Consider the following 21979-nt stretch of genomic DNA (forward strand, 5'->3'; position numbering starts at 1 on the left):
TTGGTAGATGGAAGCTAAACGAAGCCTGTCATATATATCTTTATATATCTGTGTGTGTGTGTGTGATATATAATACATACATAATATATATATATATATATATATATATATACATACATACATACATATATATATGTAATTTTTTTTTTGTGTGTATATATATATATATGAATACATGTAAGTATCTACATACATGTATATACGTATATTTCACTTAGGCATTGCAAGACTAATAACCTATTGTAGAACTCAATATACATATGTTTGCACTTCATATTCGAGGCTCCAATGAAGCCATAAGGTGTTATTCAGGCACTCAACAAAGAGTCCACTGCATCTTATAGCAGAAACAGCTGTAAGCTAGTGAAGCACATTAGATAACCATTTATTCCTTTGTCATCTCTCTTTCTTGTACACACACACACACACACACACACACACACACACACATATATATATATATATATATATATATATATATATATATATATATATATATATATATATATATATATATATATTATTAAATTATGTGAGAAGTAAAGAAATTCTATTTTAATCTTGAAGTTACACTCTCTTTCTTTCTCTCACTCTCCCTCCCTTCTCTCATACACACTCACAAACACATGGTATAGGAGTAGGAGTGTGTGTGTGTGTGTGTGTGTGTACGTGTGTGTGTATGCGTGCATGAAATGGTTTGATGTGTGACCCGCTATCTTTAATTAAATTTCAACTCAATGAAGCAATCAGTCAAAGACAAAAACAAAAGATTGAAAAACACAACTAAAAAAATTTACAACCCAAAACCCAATCAGAAAAAAAAACAATTAATGATGGATGTGATAGAATATAATCAAATTTAACAAAGTCATCACTACCACAACCATTGTCATCATCATCATCATCATTGTTATTATTGCTATTATCATAATTGTTGTCATCATTATTATTATTGTTGTTGTTGTTGTTGTTGTTGTTGTTGTTATTGCTGTTGTTGTAATTATTAGGGCAGTGAGCTGGTAGAATTGTTAATGTATCGGACAAAATGCGTAGCAGCATTTCTTACAGCTAGTTAAGTTTCTGAGTTCAAATTTCACGAACGTCAACTTGACTTTTCACCCTTCAGAGTCAATGAAACACGTATTAGGTTGAATGTTTGAGTTAATGTAATCAAATAGCTCCCTCACCCGCCAAATCTCCGGTCTTGTGCCCAGAGAAGAGAGGATTATTATTATCATATCATTATAATTAATATTGTTGTTGCCTAATAAATAGGCCCCTGTTCAATAATGAGTCATACAGTATTTCTTGTGGCAGATTTTCTACAACCAGATGCTCATCCTGTTTCCAGGTAAGGTATTATTTTCTTATAACTGAACATATTTTCATGGAAGGTTGGATACAAAAGACTCCGCTTGTGTGATGATGTCCAGATGAGGAGGCACAAACACAAGCACACACATGAATCTATAGAAAAATGTGCATTAAACAGATGTTGAAGATGTTGCTGCTGCTACTGTTGTGCTGTGCTGTGATGCAATGTGATGTAATATGATGCGATACAAGGTGATGTGATGAGATGGGACAGGATGGGATGTGCTCTTTTAGTTTCTCTGCATCAAATCTACTCACAAGGATTTGGCTGGCTTAGGGCCATAGTAGACAACTTTTGCCCAAGGTGCCACATAGTAAGACTGAACTCAAAAACCATGTGCTTAGGAAGCAAACATCTTAACCACAAAGCTATACCTGTACTTATAAGCCTATTAATATATATGTATACATGTACATAAATATACAAGTATATGTTGTGCATGTTTGTGTGTATGTGTGTGTATATAAATATATAAACAAATATCATGTCCAGACTAGTATTTAACAAAGATTTTCTTTCACCTGAGGATATAGCTTATTTACACCATTATTTTCAAAGATCTTTTGCCTTTTGCATTAATGCAGACATGTAAGTAATTTATTTATTATTAAATATAATATAAATTATCATTACATGCCTTAAGTTATGAAACAATTTGCCATATTTAAATTTTCTTACTGTTAAATATATTTTTATCATACTATTTCTCTGTCATTTATAACTTTATATACATACTTAAACATAATAACAATATATACTTGAAATCATAAAAGATGTTTTAGCATTATTTGTGTTAGTTAGGGCTGATGAATTGCTATGGAAACTATTGAGTCAGGCATCAATTTTGCTTTCTATACATCTTGGCTGAGTAAACTTACAACATGATAAGGTTTGTTTATTGATGTTTTATACTGCTTCTTGTTGTCTATGTTCTGAGTTAAAATCATATGGAGGTCAACTTTGTCATTCATCCCTCTGGGATTGATGAAATAAAATACCAGTCAAATACTGGGTCAACAGTATTGACTAACTTATGGCCCCATTCTGTCCCTAAAATTCCTAGCCTTGTGCTTATATTAGGAATTATTAAAATAAGGGCAGTGGATTGGCAGAATAATAAATGAATCAAATAAAAGGCATTACAGTACTTTTCTCAGCTCTTTATGCTCTGAGTTCAGAGGCTAGTGAGGCTAATTTTCAGGTTGATAAAATAAGGAACCAGTCAAATACTGGGGCTGATGTAACTGACTAACCCCACATCCCTATCCAAATAGCTGACCTTGTGCCTAAATTAGAAATAATCATTATTGTTGACTGAGTGTATTTGTGTGTGCATATATGTATATAACTGACTGTGTTATTTGTGCATGTGTGAAGCAATTTAGAGAAAACTCTGCGAATCAATTTCAGTTTCTATTCTATGAAACCTTTTACCAAATGCAATAAATACTATAATCCTAATTATCTCTCTGCAACAAATCTAAGGCATGACATCAGTCATATACATACATACATACATAAATAAATATGAATAAATAAATAAATATATATATATATATATATATATATATATATATATGTATGTATTTAGATAAAGATAATTATGATGATTAGATAATTAGTTAAAGATAATTATTCAAAGGGTTACCCAGGATTTCATGTCCATAAAGTGCTTAGCTTTACAGTGTCTCATCAGACCCTAAAATGACTGGTGGTCTAGAGAGGTTATAGGCCACTGGCATTAGGGTGTGATGAGATGTTGTAAAGCTAAGTGTTTTAAGGGCAACACTATAAACTAGCCATAACTATCTTCATCTAAATAATCTACTGCTCTATAACTTAAAGTGTGCTTCTCTTTTGGATCTATGATTTATGACAATATATATATATATATATATATATATATATATATATATATATATATATGTTCGTGTTGGTAAAAATATAAATATATATATTCATTTTTATATATATATATATATATATATATATATATATATATATGTATGTATATATATATATTTATATATATTTTTATGTATGCAAGTTGCATATATGCAGGTGTAGATCTGCATGCATATGCATATAAATATGTTACATTTTCTAGGGCTTCCTATATCTGTAATAATATCTATTTGATGAGTGTTGTTTATATCCTTCCTGATGAGATTGATGCACAGTTGACCATAATTCATCCTGCTGGATGTATTTTGAATGCATCCATTGAAACATATGTAGAAGATATGAAGATATAAATGATTTAATAACATCATGAGCATTTGTCTCCTTATTCAATTTTTCCTATTCTCTCCTAAATACAACTTACTTTCCCGGAATCAAATCACACACAAGTGTGATCATTGTTTCCTGAGACACTTAAGCAACATTTAGCTACCTTGTAATTATTCCCCTGGAACTTTCCTATAAATAGTACACTTATACATACATAAATACATACAGACATATATATATATATATATATATATCATTATATAACATCAACTCTTTTTCCTGGTTGCATGTGTAAGATAGGCTTTTGAAGATTTTCCTACAGGAAGGGTGGATGCCTTTCCTGTTCTCAAGCAAAGTAATATTTCAAAGTAATATTTCCCCTTGTCTATACATGTTTTTCATGGAAGATTAGAAACAAACATTATTTCTATTAGGGTGATGTTTGTTTACAATTACCATGGTGTGAAGTCAAGAATACATGCACACACACACACACACACATGATAGGCTGGCTTCTTTCAATTTTTATCTACCAAATTCATTCACAAGGCTTTGATTGGTATAAGGTTATAGTAGAAAATACTTGCCTAAGGTGCCAAGGAGTGAAGATTGCTTCCCTGTCATGTGATCACAGGACTGAATTTGAGACCACATGAATGGGAAGCTAACTTCACAACCACACTACTACACCTGAAATTACACACATATATATCAAGAGACAGATAGATAATTATATATATATATATATATATATATATATATATATATATATATATATATATATATATATAGATAGATAGATAGATAGATAGATAGATAGATAGATAGATAGATAGAGAGATAGAGAGATAAAGAGACAGACAGATAGATAAATAGACACATAGATAGACAGATAAATATACATATACATATATGTACACACACATAATTAAAATTATACTTAGTAATAACAATGTATTGAAGGAAAAACAATAGTAATGCAAAAAGTAAACCATTATATATTATTGAATATTTTAGTGTGAACCTTTCACAAGTAAATTAATAGATAACGATGACATTTTTAAGATGATTTATGGTATCCATTTATTGTTAGAAAATAACTCAAGCAAACACTATTTTCTGTTTTATTTTTTAATTCAGTAGCATATAATTATTGATCTTTTTTGGCGAATGATGTATATTTTTCTTGACTTTTCCTTTGTTTGTTTGCTATTGTTTTCATAATTTTTTCCTCCTCCTAGTCAATTAAATAATAGTTTTATCTTCATTGGTCGAATATTTGTTAAGTAATTCAAGTTGATTTCATTGGTTGGACATATTTAAAAGGCTGGAGAAAAATATTTAACCCTTGAAAAATATATAAAACTAAAATAATGCAACAAACTAAAGCATTTTAGTTACAGTGCATGGCTTCCTCCTAGCATTTATCATTAAATAATAAAAAATTAAAAATAAATAAAATAGAAAAAGTTATTTCATAAAAGGAGGAAAAAATTGAAATCTGACATTAGAAAGAACAAAAGGAAAACAAACAAAAACAAAATGCCACCATATGTATTCAATCAGAAGATAATTTAGTAATGTTCGTCAAGTTATAAACAATTAAAGACCAGTTAATCAACATACAACATTGAAATGAATGAAAGGAAGAAGGTGAGGTATTAATGAAAGCTGTTACATAGAAGAGAGTTAGGAAGAACAATATACCATACAGGGAGAGGATGTAACAACATACAGGATATTATGACAAACAACAGAATATGGTAAATTTCACTGAAGCAAGGCAATTTGTTTTTAAATGTCCGGAATGTAACAGTATCATTGTTTTCTAGAAGTTCAAATATATATCTGTGAATGTGTGTCTATATGTATTGTTATGAAGGAGAGAATAAGTTATGTTTGTGTTAACTATGATTTTTTTAATGGTAAATTTGTGAAGTTGTTTAGTTTTCTGTGTAATCAATCAGCAATATTGCTTCATGATAGAGTGCCAGAGAAAATTCCAGAAATATGTTAAATGATAAATGACATGTCTCATATGGTCAGGTAACGTATTGTGGGAAGGAAGATTATCTAGAGCTGATTGGTTAAGAATGAAGTTCTAGAAGTTACAAAGTCATGCAACTGTTTAGAAGGATTCTAGATTAATGCATGAGCTTATAAGGAGGGTCTAATCTCCAAGTAGTAAGCAGAAGTCAGTCAGTGTGAAATTAAGTAGCAAAGAACTACAATCTACGAGACATTGGCTTTGAAGACACCTAGCTGTGCATGGCTTCTTCTTTGGGCAAGGTGGCTGGGTTGGGATGGTCTGCAGTTTTCCTGCTGCTAACTTTTGCTGATGGAGCCATGTTGATATAAATTCAATGGTATAAAAGCGTGGCTATGCTGTAAAGCAGTTTGTTTTGCAGCTTTGTGGGTTTGGGGTTCTATGCAATGCCGTGGTCTTGTTGTCTATTACTCTAGCTTAGGGATAACTGATGCTAGGTGACTGGGACTGATGGTTAGAAACTATATGATAGCTAGAAACTAAGGCAGTGAGCTGGCAGAAACGTTAGCATGCTGAGCGAAATGCTTAGTGGTATTTCGTCTGCTGCTACATTCTGAGTTCAAATTCCGCCAAGGTCAACTCTGCCTTTCATCCTTTTGGGGTCGATAAACTAAGTACCAGTTACACACTGGGGTCGATATAATCGACTTAATCCCTTTGTCTGTCCTTGTGTGTCCCCTCTATGTTTAGCCCCTTGTGGGCAATAAAGAAATAAGAAACTATATGGAACTCATTTACATACACACAGTATATTTGGGCTAAATTGAACAGTTTGCATAAACATAAAAGAAAACACAATATGCCATGCAAAAATAAAAGTATTTTTTAAAATAAAATGTCGATTACGTTATGCTATCTGAGAAATGAAAGTTTACTCAAAGTAGCCACCTCAGCTTCCAACATAGCCTCAAAACAGCTCTGGAACATGGTACATGTATTTCTCACTGTGTCATGGGAAGAACTTTGAATATCTCCTTGGCCACCAGCTCAGCCTTGGAGTGGCAAGCAGAGTATTTGCTGTCTCCCAAAACTGCACCCCATACATAGTAATCCATGAGATTTAGAATCAAAGGAACTAGAAATCGGGGCTGGTGAAGCAGTACAAATTCTCCAACAACCACTACTGTCTCTTTTTAGAGGCATGGCAAGGAACCAAATCCTGCTGCCACAAAGATGGCAGCAGTGACCACTCTAGCCAGGGCTTGACCACAGTTTCCAGCAGCTCCAGATAACTGTTTGAATATATATACACACATGCACACATACACATGTAGTATTTTGGTTCCAAATAAAATATATCATTAATTTCTATTATGTCACTGAGCACGTTTTTCTGACAGCACTGGTTCACTCACTACAGCTGTTTCAGCTGTGTTTTTATTGATGAATTGAGTTGTTATATCATGTCAAAAAATTTCTTTGTCAAGGTAACTATACTTTATATTAATCATGTAGATGTATATATTGTACTTTAGTTAAGGTGTATTATAAACAAATTGCAATGTACCGCTCATACAAGTGTGTTAATGGAAACCATAGAGTTTAAGCTGGTACACTGATTTATATGACTACGTGTATATAAATATAAACAATAAACAAACTAATATTTGTTTTTTTTATAAGCAACGAAATGTGTACTCTAAGATACTAATAAGATGATAATTTTTTTTCTGAACACAGAAATGCTGTTAGAACAGCAGAAATATTGGGTAAATTACACTTACAAAGCTGAAAAATTCGTCAACAAACAACCATGAGACTTGAATGCACATCCCTTGAAGACTCTGATTAAGTGCCCTTACCATTAAGCTAAACTGCCCACTGACAAATTAATCTACAATTTTAGATGCTATAAAGCTAAATGTACAATTATGGCTGTTTGTTGACAAATTTTTCCACTTTGTAAGGGCAATTTACCCAATATTTCTGCTGTTCTAATAGCATTTCTGTGTTCGAAAATAAATTGTCATCTTATTTGAATCTTACAATATATATATATATATATATATATATATAGGAAAATAAAAAATAATAATAATAAGGCAGAATGCTAAACTGAAAGCATATTTTAATATAGATGTGTATAAGGAGGATAAAAAAGGATTTCTAACTGGCTTTCATTGCATGGCAAATTTTCAAGTCAAGGGAGGATGAAAATAATGTTTTTTACAAAAATATAAAAAATATATAAAAAAATAAAAATACCAATACATTATATTGTCTTTGAGTTTTTAAAGTTCAATGGTAATCCATGTAGATAATTGTTGTGTTCAAAAAAAGCTGAGAGCTTTTGTGTTAAACAGGAAGTGTGGTGTCAAAACAGGAAGTGTGTGTAAGGGAAGACAATTCTGTGGGTTTTATACTCTTTAGTTGGAGTTCTGGACTCTTTGTCAACAGGAAGTTTATGTCTGTTCTTAGAGAAACAAGAAGTAAATTTATATGTATTTCAATGGGTAGGCGAGAGAAGGGAATATGGTCACCGAGGAGTTTGTATGTTAAGAAGCGTTTGGAATTTCTCTATAAAAAGATACTCTTTGTTGATTCTTTCTTGTGTGGAGATTCTGTCTTTACATTGATAGAAAGTGAATATAAGGAATTTAGGCTTTTTATTTAGGTTGTTGGCATTAGAGTATTATTCAGGTTGGCTGTGGCTGGTATCACTTCCAGCAACCTGATGGATAATTCAGTCAAAGCCTCTGTATTAAAGCAGCTCAAAGCGTTGTATTTAAAGATTTGGATTTTAGGTTCCTTACATTGTCTAACAGGTGGAGGTAAAGTATTTAGCTTTCTTAGCTTATGTCTGTTGCATGCTTCTAGTATTGCTTCTAATTTGAGGGTTGTGGTATATAAGGTGTGGAATCTATGACAGGGGTGGGTGATTTTATGTAATGTGCTATAGAAGGCTTTGGAATAGAAGTTTTAATGTTGTTAGCGTAGGGTAGGTTGTACTGACACATCTGCTATTTCCTGGGTTTGCTGTTGTTTGTTATTGTGCAGGTGATCATAGAGTTTGGTGTGCTAAAGGGAGTCTTGAAGAACAGGGGATCACAGTGAGCTCATCATCTTTGCTATTACTTGATCAAGGATAATAGTAGTTGTTATGTATATGGATGGCATGATTATTCCATGAATTGTGGGATTTAGTACATGTATCTAAGGGATTGCTACTACTAGTATGCAGATTATTAGAGCACAAGATCGATTTACATTTGGTGTTATAGCTTCATCATAACCGCTACTTTTAAGGGATTGGTTATAATATGAAGATGATTTCATTTGCAGAAAGACTCAAATAGATATGTTAAGAATGTTATATCTAACAATCCCAAATGAATATAGAGGATCAGAGGATATATGGATATAATGTAAGTTCTCATTAGGCTTTGTGGTAGGTACAAAACGTTTTGAACAAAAGAGATAATTAGGTGAAAATTTTGGAAAAAGATACAGACCTCACACAATATATGGAAAGAACTTATGAAGTTCATATAGGAGGTATAAGCCTATGAGGTATGCAACTTAGGTAGAGTCAGATGAGACCATAGTGATAACAAATTTGTTGCCCTGAGCAGTGTGGGACCGTAATTCACCTTGAAAATTGATAAGACTATGTGTAGCTGTAAGGGATTTTTATGAATTTGCATGCAAGGATAAGGGCCTTATTGAGTAGGGTAGGAGGAATAGATGAAAAATAGTGAAAGTGCCCTCCTGCTGGTCCCATTTGAATAGTTGACCTTAGGTGAAAAATATGATGGTCAGATGTTTTTCAAATTCTCTTATGGCTGAATCAACAATCTTAATCTCATAAAGAAAAGCTTCAGTAATTTTCTATGTTAAAGATGAGTTTAGGTGTGTGTCTGGTGGTGGTGTATTAATATATAACTGTGCATAATACATATATATACAAATATATAAATCAAATTCGCTGACGAAGCTGATGACAGCACCGCCTGACTGGTATCCATGCTAGTGGAACTTTAAGAGCACCATCCGAGCATGATCATTGCAAGGGCCGCTAACTGGCTCCTGTGCTGGTGGCATGTAAAAAGCACCATTTGAGTGTGATTGTTACCAGCATCACCTTACTGGCACTTGTGCTGGTGGCACGTGAAAAACAACATTTGAGTGAGGTCATTGCCAGTGTCACTGGACTGGCTCCTGTGCAGATGGCACATAAAAAACACCATTTGAGCGTGGCCATTGCCAGTACCGCCTTGTCTGGCCCTCATGCCGGTGGCACGTAATAGCACCCACTACACTCTGAGAGTGGTTGGCATTAGGAAGGGCATCCAGCTATAGAAACTCTGACAGATCAGATTGGAGCCTGGTGCAGCCATCTGGCTCGCTAGTCATCTGTCAAACTGGCCAACCCATGCCATCATGGAAAGCAGACGTTAACTGATGATGATGACACATATACAGACATACAGAAGTATATACAAACACACAGAGTTATATATGTATATATCTATTGTTATTATGTTTTATTAAGATTATTTAACTTCATTTCAATTGGTTTCATTAATCTATTTTCTACAGTAAATAATCTAAATAGAAAATCATATATACCTTAAAGATACGTAGAAAATATCAGTTGTTAGATGTATTTGTCTAGTTTAAAGTTACTTTAATTTATATTATCGTGAAAGTAATTTTCTTCTAGACCATACAGTGACACCTTAGATTCTTTTGTTATTCTGTATTTGATATATGCAGTTTGAATAATATATAATGAGAACCTCTATAACAGTGTTGCATATATTTTCACTTGATTTATAAGGTGGTGGGCTGACAGAATTGTTAGCTCATTGGGCACAATGTTTAGTGGCATTTCCTCTGTCTTTACAGTCTGAGTTCAAATTCTGCTGAGGTCGACTTTGCCTTCCATTCTTTTGGGGGTCAATAATGTAAGTACCAGTTGAACACTGGGTAGATGTAATTGATTTGCCCTCTCACCCAAACCTATTGGCCTTGTGCCAAAATTTGAATTGAATATTTTCAATTGATTTCAGCTTCCATCACCAGCAATGGATTTTTCACTCTATTGACAAGATTCAGTGCAATGTACTGTATAGCAATGGTGCAGAAGTTAGTATGGTTTGGTTACATGTACTAAGCTTTCACTAATTGTTACATTTGCCTATGCAGTCCCAAATAGACAGATACATCTGCTTTGCTCTTCTAGCCTTCAACCAGCAAAACCCATTTTGCTCTTCCAGCCTTCAATCAGCAAAACCCACTTGAACCAGCAAAACATGAGGAATGTAATAGTTGGTTGGTGTGATGAATAACATGAAATGAATAGCCTAGCTTAAAGATACAATACCCCACTCAGGCTATGATGTGAACCTGTGACTTTAAAATCAGGAGCCAAAAATCCTAACCCTCGTCCCTTATGACTGCTTAACAACCCATGTTGGTGTGTTTATATCTCCATAACTCAGCAGTCTGGCGAAAGAGACTGATAAAATATCTATCAGGTTTAAATATATAAGTCCCGGGGGTCAATTTCTTCATCTAGAAGCCTTGAAATGTAGTGCCCCAGCATGGCTGCAATCAAATGACTGAAACAAGTAAAAGAAAAGTAAAAGAAAGACTAGCAAATTTAATACAGATATAGTGAAGGTGCATGGCTCAGTGGTTAGAGGGTCAGGCTCACATTCATGTGATAGTGAATTTGATTCCCGGACTATGCTGTGTGTTGTGTTCTTGAGCAAGACACTGTACTTCATGCTGCTCCAATTCACTCAGCTCTAGAAATGAGTTGCGACATCACTGATGCCAAGCTGTATTGGCCTTTGCCTTTTCTTTGGATAACATTGGTGGCATAGAGAGGAGAGGCTGGTATTCTTAGACGATTGCTGGTCTTCCATAAACAACCTTGCCCAGATTTGCCCCTCGAAGGGGAACTGTCTAGGTGCAATCCTATGGTCATTCATGATCAAAGGGATCTTTACCCTAGTACTGGAACTTGAACCTGTATATACATGATCCACATCCATCTCACCTTCCACTACCTTTCCATATTGATATTTCCCATCAACTGCTCAAGTTGGTCATCACTCAAGTTTATCTCTGCCCCCATCTCTAAACCATCCATTACCCTCCCCACTCACTCTCATGAAACTACCACTATCTTCGTTATTTTTGTGTCTTCTGCCCTGTGCTGATTTTCTTGTAGCTTCAAATTTGCTCTGGTACCCCATCACTTTATATCCTTTCCAGTTACCCCTAGCAACTCTTACATAATGTGTGGTGGCCATTTTATTTCCTCTATTGCAATACACCTCTGCTTGCCCCTTTATCATACGTTAACTTCTCAACACCAGGTGTAAATCCACCTCGTACTCTCATATACTCCCTCATTTAGTAGTAGGGGCTTTTTTTGTTTCCTTTTTCCATGTTCTTATCCTGTCTGGCAAGTTACATGGCAACCTCACAAGTGTCAGTGGCGTGAAAACAGAGCACCCTGTACAGTCATTGATACTAGCGCTAGGGAAGGGAATCCAACCAAATCTGACACTGAAGCACAGCATAGCTCTTTGGCTTGCCAGCCCCTGTCTGATTCTCCAACCCATACCAGCATAGAAAATGGACATATGATGATAATGATGATAGTGGTGGTGGTGATGATGATGATGATAATGGTGATGATGATGGTGATGGTGATGGTGATGATGTGGTAATGATAGTGATGGTGATGGTGATGATGATGGTAGTGATGATGATGATGATGGTGATGACAATGACAACAATGATGGCAGTAATGATAAAAATGGTTTGCAGAACTTCTTCGATATTCATTTGGGATGTATTTAAAGAAAAAGCTGATACAAATTTCTTTTGTCTTTTCAAACATTTATTTTCAGACACATTCGAATTTCTTTCTGAAACACAACAGGCGACATCTCAGACTATCTCGTATAACCTAAGTATTTTATCTCAAATATCCTTGCTTCATTGAAAATTCTAATCGAATTCTTTTCTTAGACATAACAAAAAAAAAAAAAAATGTGCAACACCGACTATATTTATAGAAAATTGGCTATTTATTGATCTGTTTATTTATTCATTTAGCATTCTATTATTGCTTGTTTGTTAAAACTACAATATCACATATATGTCAAATGAGACAGTGAACATTTGATACAATAGAATAGGGTCAGGTGTCAAAATTAAACATGTGGTGGTGGTGGGGAGTATGAGATACACTGTGATAAGTTAGAGGGAAAAAAAAAAATAAATGGTAACGATTATAATAGCTAAAATTAAATAGAAAAAAACAATCAGGAATCAAACATGGATGTTTTCTGCTTCCTCAATGACCTATAAGTGAATTTAAAGACAAAACAAAAAATACCCCCCCCCCCCCCCAAAAAAAAGGAATAATAAAAACAGCCAAAACATAGAAGAAAATAAGATAGGAAATCTATTCATAAATGGCTGCAATATTTCATTACAGAAAATGAGAAAACACATTTAAAATAATGATTCATTCAAACAAACAATAGACACAATCATTGGCAATATTATCAAGTGGCCTGATGCATATATTTTGGTGGCTCGTCAGTCTATAGATTATTTGTCATTTGCCTTTTACTTGTTTCAGTCGTCTAACTGGGATCATTCTGGGACAACACTACTAATAGTTAGTTGAGCAAATCAAGCCAAGTACTTATTCATCAGCTTGGTGCTTCTTCCATCAGTCTCTTCTGATGAACTGTTAAAGTACAGGGATGTAAACAAACTAACGTCATTGTCAAGAATTAGCAGGATGAGGAATTAACAGACACACACACACACATATATATGATGGGCTTCTTCATAGTTTCTGTCTACCAAATTCATTCATAAAGCAGTGGATGGCCCCAGAGCTAGGTATATAGTAGAAGACAATTGTTCAGTGTACTGTGCAGTGAGGTTGAACCTAAAACAACATGTTTCTTAACCACACAGCTATGCCTACAACTATTGCTATTTACTGAAAGAATTTACCAATATTTGAAGGAATATTTAGAGTCACAGTTAGTTCTTTAACAAGGTGCCAGTCTATAAGTTGATACACACTGGCAGTTCAAATCTTACCTACATCAGTGTTTTATCACCACCACCACTCCTCCAACCAACCAAACTCATCATCATTACTTAACCTACATATTCCATGCTGGCAGGGTTAAGACAGTTTGGCAATATCGGATGGCTCTAAAGACTGCGTTATGCTCCAGTGTTTGCTTCAGTATGGTCTCTACAGCCAGATATCCTTCCAAATGCCAACCACTTTGCATTATGTACTGGGTATCCTTTCTTCATTGCACCAGCACTTGTGAGATCACTATGTGGTTTGTAAGACTAAGATCCCTTATGACTGAGTGGGGTTACAGTAGAATGGAAGGAAGCTAAAAAATGAAGGGCTAAAGTATAATGGAAGGGGCCAGAACAGATCAGAACAGGTTTCCTTCTGTTGAGGCGAACTGCATGACTACTTTCATTGCAAAAGTAAGGGTAGGGATGATGTGGATGAAGCTGGAAAGAGAGAACTGCTATGTGATGAGGTGTCAGTGTGGGTCCTCAAGACTGAAGGCAATTACAAGTGAGTGGGAACAAGAGGACAGGGAGTGCTAGTGGGTAGAGGTTGTAAGAGTGTATAAGGGAGTGAGTGATGGTTATAGACAGGGCATAGGGTGAATACGATGAAAAACAGGGGTTGAGGGAAGACAAATGGGGGGGGGGAGCAAGGGAATCCACTATGGATCCTTCTACATGTCCAGAAGCATTTAACTATCACTAACATAATTTTGTGTGGCTGTAAATAAATATCATGAGCTGGAAAATTCAATAATATAAGGATAACATAATTAATGAGTATTTCATTAGCTGTCATGCAGTATTTAGCTAATGCCTTCTGAGAGGCAAACACCACCAAATCTTTAAATATGAGAAACAACACTGCAAAGACGATGGCGACGGCGGTGGCGGCGGCCGCCACCATCATTATCATTCTTGTCAACAGAATAATCTGCAATGCCTAACACAGTGGTCTAATTCCATCATAGAAGTAGCAGGTCAAAATTCTGTTCTGCACCAAAGACTTCTAATATTATTGCTGCTCCTCCTCTCTCCAACATAACATGAAAATAATGTAAATTATCTCATTAAATACTGTTATCATTTATCTTTTGATTTTGTCATTAGATTATGGGGATCAACTTGAATTAATCCCAATACATTATTTTTTTGTTTCAAGTCTGAAACTTATTATATTGGGTGCTTTGCCACACTGCTAAGTTATGGGGATATAAACAAACCAACATCAGCAGTCAAGTGGTAGAAGGACACACAATTGCATACACACACATACACACACAATAGGTTTCCGCACAGCATCCATTTACCAAATGCATTGGTCAGCTTGAGGCAGTAATAGAAGAGATTCATCCAAAGAACTGTGCAGTGGGGCTGAACCTGAAACCATATGACTGCAAAAAGTGTTTTTTATTCACCAGGCCATGCCTGAATTTGGGAATCCTTTGTAATATTCAAGTAACTCAAAGAATTCATAGGCATAGCAATGTGGTTAAGAAACTTGTTTCAGGACTCTGTGGTGTCAGTTTCAGTCCCACTTCATGGCATTTTGGGATAGTGCCTTCTACTACAGCTGTGAACCACCCAAAGCCTTGTAAGTGGATAGAGTAGATTTGATGAGAATGAAAGAGGTCAGTGAGTGTGTGTGTGTGTGTGTATGCATGTATGTATATGTTTGTGTATGCATGTATGTATATGGGTGTGTGGGTGTGCATCTGGTTGTGTGTATGTGTTTGTATGTACCCTTGTCTCAACATCATGTGATGTTGCATTAATGAGCACCACAGTCATAAAAACTAAACAATGCTTTCTGTGAAATGCAAGTCTGGCCATGGAGAAATATTATCTGGTAAGAGTTTGTTATAGGAAGGGTATCTGGCTGTGAAAAATAAACTGTTTCAACTAAATTCTGTCTCATCCATACAAATGTTAAAATGTGAACATTCAATGATGATGACGATGACAACAACAATGACGACAGTGACAGGAACAGTGACAGCAACAACAATGATAATGATGATTCTGATGATAGTAACAACGATGATGATGATGATGATGATGATGATTTTCTGGATTCACATTATATATATACATATTCATTATTATTATTATTATCTATCTGTTTACACAACCTCTGCCATGTTTTCAATATCACTTTGTTGCAACTTTGTTGATTTTTAATCTGTTAACTTCTTTACAATCTTTGGAGAGTTTATCACACAACTGTTAAGTATCTGTTATGTATCAGATAAATATATATTATGTTTATTGTTCTGCTTTCCAAAACACACGAGCCTGAGAATCTGAATTTTAAGTCATATGAATACTGACTTTGAAAATAGCTGAGAAGAAAATAAACCTTAACCTCAGAAAAAAAATATATATTATATATGAGGGAAAATGAAACTAAAAAAATAGAGAAAAAAAAACAACAAAGAGAGAATTATTTGCTAACCTTCAGCAGTTAAAAGGAAGTAGAACATACCAAATATGGCAAGACTTCTAACTAAATGAAATTAATTAACAAATTAACAGAGCACACAATCAAGTGAGTAGAAAATTCTCTTCATTTCATAAATGCTTTTTATTTCTGGTAATTTTTTTATTCCAATTTATTTCTTTACAAGTTAGCTGAGTTTTCAAGTCAAAAACACATGCATATGAATGAAAACTGTGTGTGTGTGTGTGTAATACACACACTCTCTATCCCTCCTTCTTTCTATGTCTCTCTTTCATTTTCTCTTTTGTTTCCTCACTCCTATCTACCCATTCCACCTACAAACATACTACAGTAAAGTAAGTGAATGGAATAAAACTGTGACAATGAAAGTAGGGAAAACCAAAAGGGAAAACTGCTTAAAATACAAGTAGGAATACGTAAGGATATATATATATATATATATATATATATATCTTTAGAAGTCTTCCCATATTTGGTATGTTCTATATATATACATACAAACATATATATGTAAGGATATATGTATATATACACACACACATATATATATATATATATATATATATATATATATATATATATACATATAAATTTATGTACAAATATAGATATACACATTTTTCTACATGTAAAGAAATGAAACACCACATACAAATCATATTAAAAACTAAAACGAAAAGAAGAAAATCACCAGCAACAAAAACAACAAAACCCAGAAAAATAGATTTGTTGTTAGGGAAATCTATTTTGTCTTCATATTTCTAACAATGACAACAAGATAATTTCATAAAGAAGCAATTGATGTTAATGAAATAAAAACAAGAATATATATATATATATATATATATATATATATACATACATATGCATATGCCTATGTATATATGTATGTATGTGTATATATGTACGTGTATTTGTATATATATGTATGTATATGTGTGTGTGTGTGTATGATTGAGTGTATATGTGTGTGTGTGTGTGTGTGTGTATTGATGATGATGATGATGATGATAAAATGATAGCAGAATGAAAAGGATTAGAAAAATAACAAGAAAGAGGAAAATATTTGTAAAAGAATTACAAAAATAGAAAGAAAAACTGAAAATATTTTGTTTGAAAATGAATTAGAAAAATTTTACAGTGATGTTATTTATTCCCTGCTGATAATTTTTTTCTTATCTGTTTTTGGTGGTTTCCACCAAAAAAATCAACAAACAAAACAATTAAAAAACAAATTGGAATCTTGTATTGAAATACTTAGATATTCAATACAGTTTTAATAAATTTGTTTAACACTCCATACATACAACTTGGTTATAGTGTTGCAACTTTTCCAAGTTAAAATGCTCTTTGTTTGTGCATCTATTTTCCTATTTTGACACTTGTCCTGTCTAATTACATGCCTGTCTACCTAATTGCATGTCTGTCTGTCTGTCTAATTAGTGAAAACAAGTGGCTTAGTGTAAGGTGCTGCACTTACAATTTCAAAATCATGGTTTCAGGTTCTGGACTGGACCACGTTTTGTGTTCTTGAGCAAAACACTTCAGTTCACATTGCTCCAGCCGACTCAGCTGAAAAGGAGTAACTCAGCGATGGACTGATATCCTGGTCAGGGGTAATGTTATGATTTTCGTGACTTATATGCCATGGAAAGTAGGTCACTGGCCCTACAAACCCTAGGAGTTGAGAGAGTAATATCCAAGGGATGATAAGGATGATGATGATGACTAATGACTTCTGTTCTGCTTGTTTAAATGACGTTATGAGCAGTGGTGACTCCATTTTCATTATTTTAATGTCCACTTTTCTATGGGTCAGATAGAATTTGCTGGCATTGATTTCTTACAGCCACATGTTCTTTCTGTCCCCCACTCTCATCTGTTTCGAAATAAGGTAATATTTCACGATAATCAGATGCGTTTCACAGAAAACTGGAGGTGAACAATATCGCTAATGTGGCAGCAATGTTTATTTCCAGCCTTTGCATGACTTAACAGAAACTCTCTCTCCCTAAAGGCGGCGAGCTGGCAGAAACGTTAGCACACTGGGTGAAATGCTTAGCGGTATTTCATCTGCTGCTACATTCTGAGTTCTAATTCCGCCGAGGTTGACTTTGCCTTTCATCCTTTCGGGGTCGATTAAATAAGTACCAGTTATACACTGGGGTTGATATAATCGACTTAAGCCATTTGTCTGTCCTTGTTTGTCCCCTCTGTATGTAGCCCCTTGTGAGCAGTAAAGAAATAAGAAACTCTCTTTCCCTCACACACACACACACACATAATGGGCTTCTTCTAGTTTCCCCAAACAAGATATACTCAAAAAGCTTTAGATGATCTGAGGTTGCAGGAGAACAATTGCCCAAGGTGCTGTGACACTGAACCCAAAACCACTTAGTTGAGAAACATGCTTCTTAACCAGACAACCATGCTTACAACTATGTCTGAAAATTCATGTAACCCACTGGTTCTCAACTGGAGTTCATATGACCCTTTTAGGGTCCATATAAAATTTTGTTGTTAAAATTTATGAGCAATAAATTGGTTATACTTCTACAGTACATGAAATATTTTAACAATTTTCTTATACAATTCCTAATAATATCTAATTATGAAAAAAAGAATAGGATTTGTTTTTAACACGGAATGGGTACAAGGGTCCAGAAGAGTAAAATAGGAATCAAAGGGATCCATAGGCAAAAAAATGTTTTAGAAACACTGATGTAATCACACCCACTGTAGTTTCCTTGGCCATATATCAGTCTATCTCATTAGCAACATTTCTCTGCCTTAGTGATTCCATGTTTGTTAGTATCGTATTTCTTTATTGCCCACAAGGGGCTAAACATAGAGGGGATAAACAAGGACTGACAAAGGGATTAAGTCGATTACATCGACCTCAGTGCATAACTGGTACTTAATTTATTGACCCCAAAAGGATGAAAGGCAAAGTCGACCTTGGCAGAATTTGAACTCAGAACACAACGGCAGACGAAATACCGCTAAGCATTTTGCCCTGCGTGCTAATTTTTCTGCCAGCTCGCAGCCTTTTGTCAGTTTCTCTGACCACTAAGCTTCATGGTCACGTTAACAATACATCACCTTTTCAAGGTATACCTGGCAACCGATTCACTGAAAGAGAAGCTGTAGGTTGAGTTGCTTGTTTGGCAACAATACTTCAAAAAATTTGTCTGTCACATCTTTTATTCTCTGTTACTTGTTTTAGACATTGGGCTGTGGCCATGCTGGGGCACTGTCTTTGAGGGTTTTAGTTGAACAAATCAACCTCAGTTGCTACATATTTTTAAAAAATCTAGTACTTATTTTATTGGTCTCTTTTGTCAAACTGCTAATTTATGCAAATATAAACAAAGCAACATTGGTTGTCAAACAGTGGTGAAGGGTACAAATACAAACACAGAGTCACACACACACACACACACACACACACACACACACACACACACACACACACACTTAAACATGTCAGGCTTCCACACAGTTTCTGTCTACCAAATATACTCAAAAGGCATTGGTCAACCCAAGGCTATAATAGAAAACACTTGCTCAAAGTGCCATGCAGTGGTAGTGAACCTGAAACCATGTAGTTGCAAAGATTTCTGGTAGATTTTCTCTGTTGAGCATCCTGCTAGTCATAAGTCCTTTTATTATTGTAGCATCTTTCTTCAAACTGATGCTCTCTGAAACTCAATACCACCATCGTTTTCTCTAGTCTAGGATATCCAATTCTTCAAGCTTTCAGTCCATTGATATCTTATGAATTTGTAGGCCCATTCTTTACCTTCCTCATAGTCCCTTAGGCTACATTGGTCTAAAGTATTGTTTAGGAGAAAATTATATGAAGAAAACCAAACAAAAGAACAAATGACTAACAGTTGTTAAATAGCCATTTGGGATTTGAGATTAGAATTCCTTGGAAACTTTTATAGACTGTACTCACCTTTACAAAACATATTCGGTCCACTCCATGTACCATCTTCCCTGCACATTGCCCGCTCTTGCCCATCAGCCCTGAATCGCGCTTCACATTTATATGTCAGTACAGTACCAGCAGGAAAGCTGTCTTGCCCTTTGGGTGCATTGTGAAAACCATTTGGAATATCTGGGGGTCTATTACATAGAACTGAAATATAAACAAAATGAGCAGTGATAAGTCAATATGTAATAGAAAATATGCTTTAATGTTCTACAATGCATAATACATACATGCAAAAACATACATAATTTGATAGACACAAGATGTGAGCTACTTTAAGTTTCATGCTCAGATAGCACAGTATATGGACAAAATTGCAAAGTGTACTGTGTACAATTCTGCAATTGTTTAGGCTCGAAATGAACATGGTTACTCTCTAAGAAAAAGAGGGGAAGAATGAGGAAAAACAAAAAAAAAACAAAAAAACATTGGGGAAAAAGCAGACAGCTTTGAGGGAAAGGGAAATAAGAATTGTGTATTTTTGACCTGTAAGAAAGAGAATACAGTTAACAGTTTATATATGAATTAACAATGGTTGTGGGGTTCATCAGACAAAGGAAGGCTTTTGTTGACCTTATTGAAATGTAACAGTACACTACATACACAAACACATGCACATATATACATATACACACGACACATATATATAACATACAAGATTGGATAAAGAAACAAAAGGCTGTAGCACTTAACACATTTAGTTATTCTTTTAACAATAAAGTAAAAGGTTGACTCAGCTCCGCAGAAAGTTTCAATGGTGCACAAGACATCCACATTTTTAGATGTATAGAGTCAGATTGAAGAGAATTTAAAAGAATTTTCATTGGTATGATCAACCTGTTATTGAATATATATATATATATATATATATATATATATATATATATATGCAGCACAATTTTGTCAGTGAACAGGTCGCGGTCTCAAAGTGACCAAAATATTTTGACAAATTAAATTTAAATGTTGAAGTGAATCTAACGGCTTTTGTGTGTTATTTCAAATGGCTTATAAACACCTTCCATGCTGCAATTGTTTTCGTTCCAGCACACGATCTCAGATCAGGTCATTTGCTATGCAAGTACATCTCCGTAATATATCATGTTATATTAGAAGAAAAATCAATATATATATATATATAATGTTATATTAGAAGAAAAATCAATATATGTATATATATATATTTAACTTTTTGCACTTGTTTACTTTCTGAAAAAAAGATACACATGAAATTGTACAATCATAAATAAATATTGAATTAATAATCAATTTCTCTCATTATTCTTTTGTTTTATATATATATATATATATATATATATATATATATATATATATATATATATATATATATGTATATATATATATATTCAGTAACAGGTTGATCATCCCAACATTGCTTAAAGGTCTTTGGATATATCTCCTTATCCTCAGATCTACAGAGTCAGAGAATTTAAAAGAATCGAGGATTTATATATAAGCAAAGCAGCTAGTTAGAAAATCTCCTCTAAGAGTAGTAACTATACTGAAAAGTAATGTTTATCACCACTTCAATATGGCCCTTCCTGGGATTAAAAAGGGTAGTAATGTCATACAGCCATACTGATGTGACTATAAACATTACTTCTGATTTAAATATAATTTAATGAAGATTCTTTTAAATTCTCTTCAATCTGACTCTATACATCTAAAAATGTAAATGCATTTTGCACCCTTGAAACTTTCTGTGGAGCTGAGTCAACTATTTACTTTATTGTTAAAAGAACAACTAAATGTGTTCACAAAAGAATA

At 34.1% G+C, this 21979-nt stretch overlaps 1 protein-coding gene across 1 annotated transcript in view; it reads right to left on the minus strand.

Moving 5' to 3' along the window:
- LOC106883993 (protein lev-9) overlaps positions 1–21979 on the minus strand; it is a 693982-nt gene that overhangs the window by 437634 nt on the left and 234369 nt on the right. Inside the window, exon 5 of the mRNA XM_089358252.1 lies at positions 20159–20341. Within this exon, the coding sequence (XP_089214378.1) occupies positions 20159–20341 (183 nt within the window). The remainder of the gene's footprint in view (positions 1–20158; positions 20342–21979) is intronic.

This window comes from Octopus bimaculoides, chromosome 10 (genome assembly GCF_046866305.1).
Source record: "Octopus bimaculoides isolate indiv1 chromosome 10, ASM4686630v1, whole genome shotgun sequence".
NCBI lineage: Eukaryota > Metazoa > Mollusca > Cephalopoda > Octopoda > Octopodidae > Octopus > Octopus bimaculoides.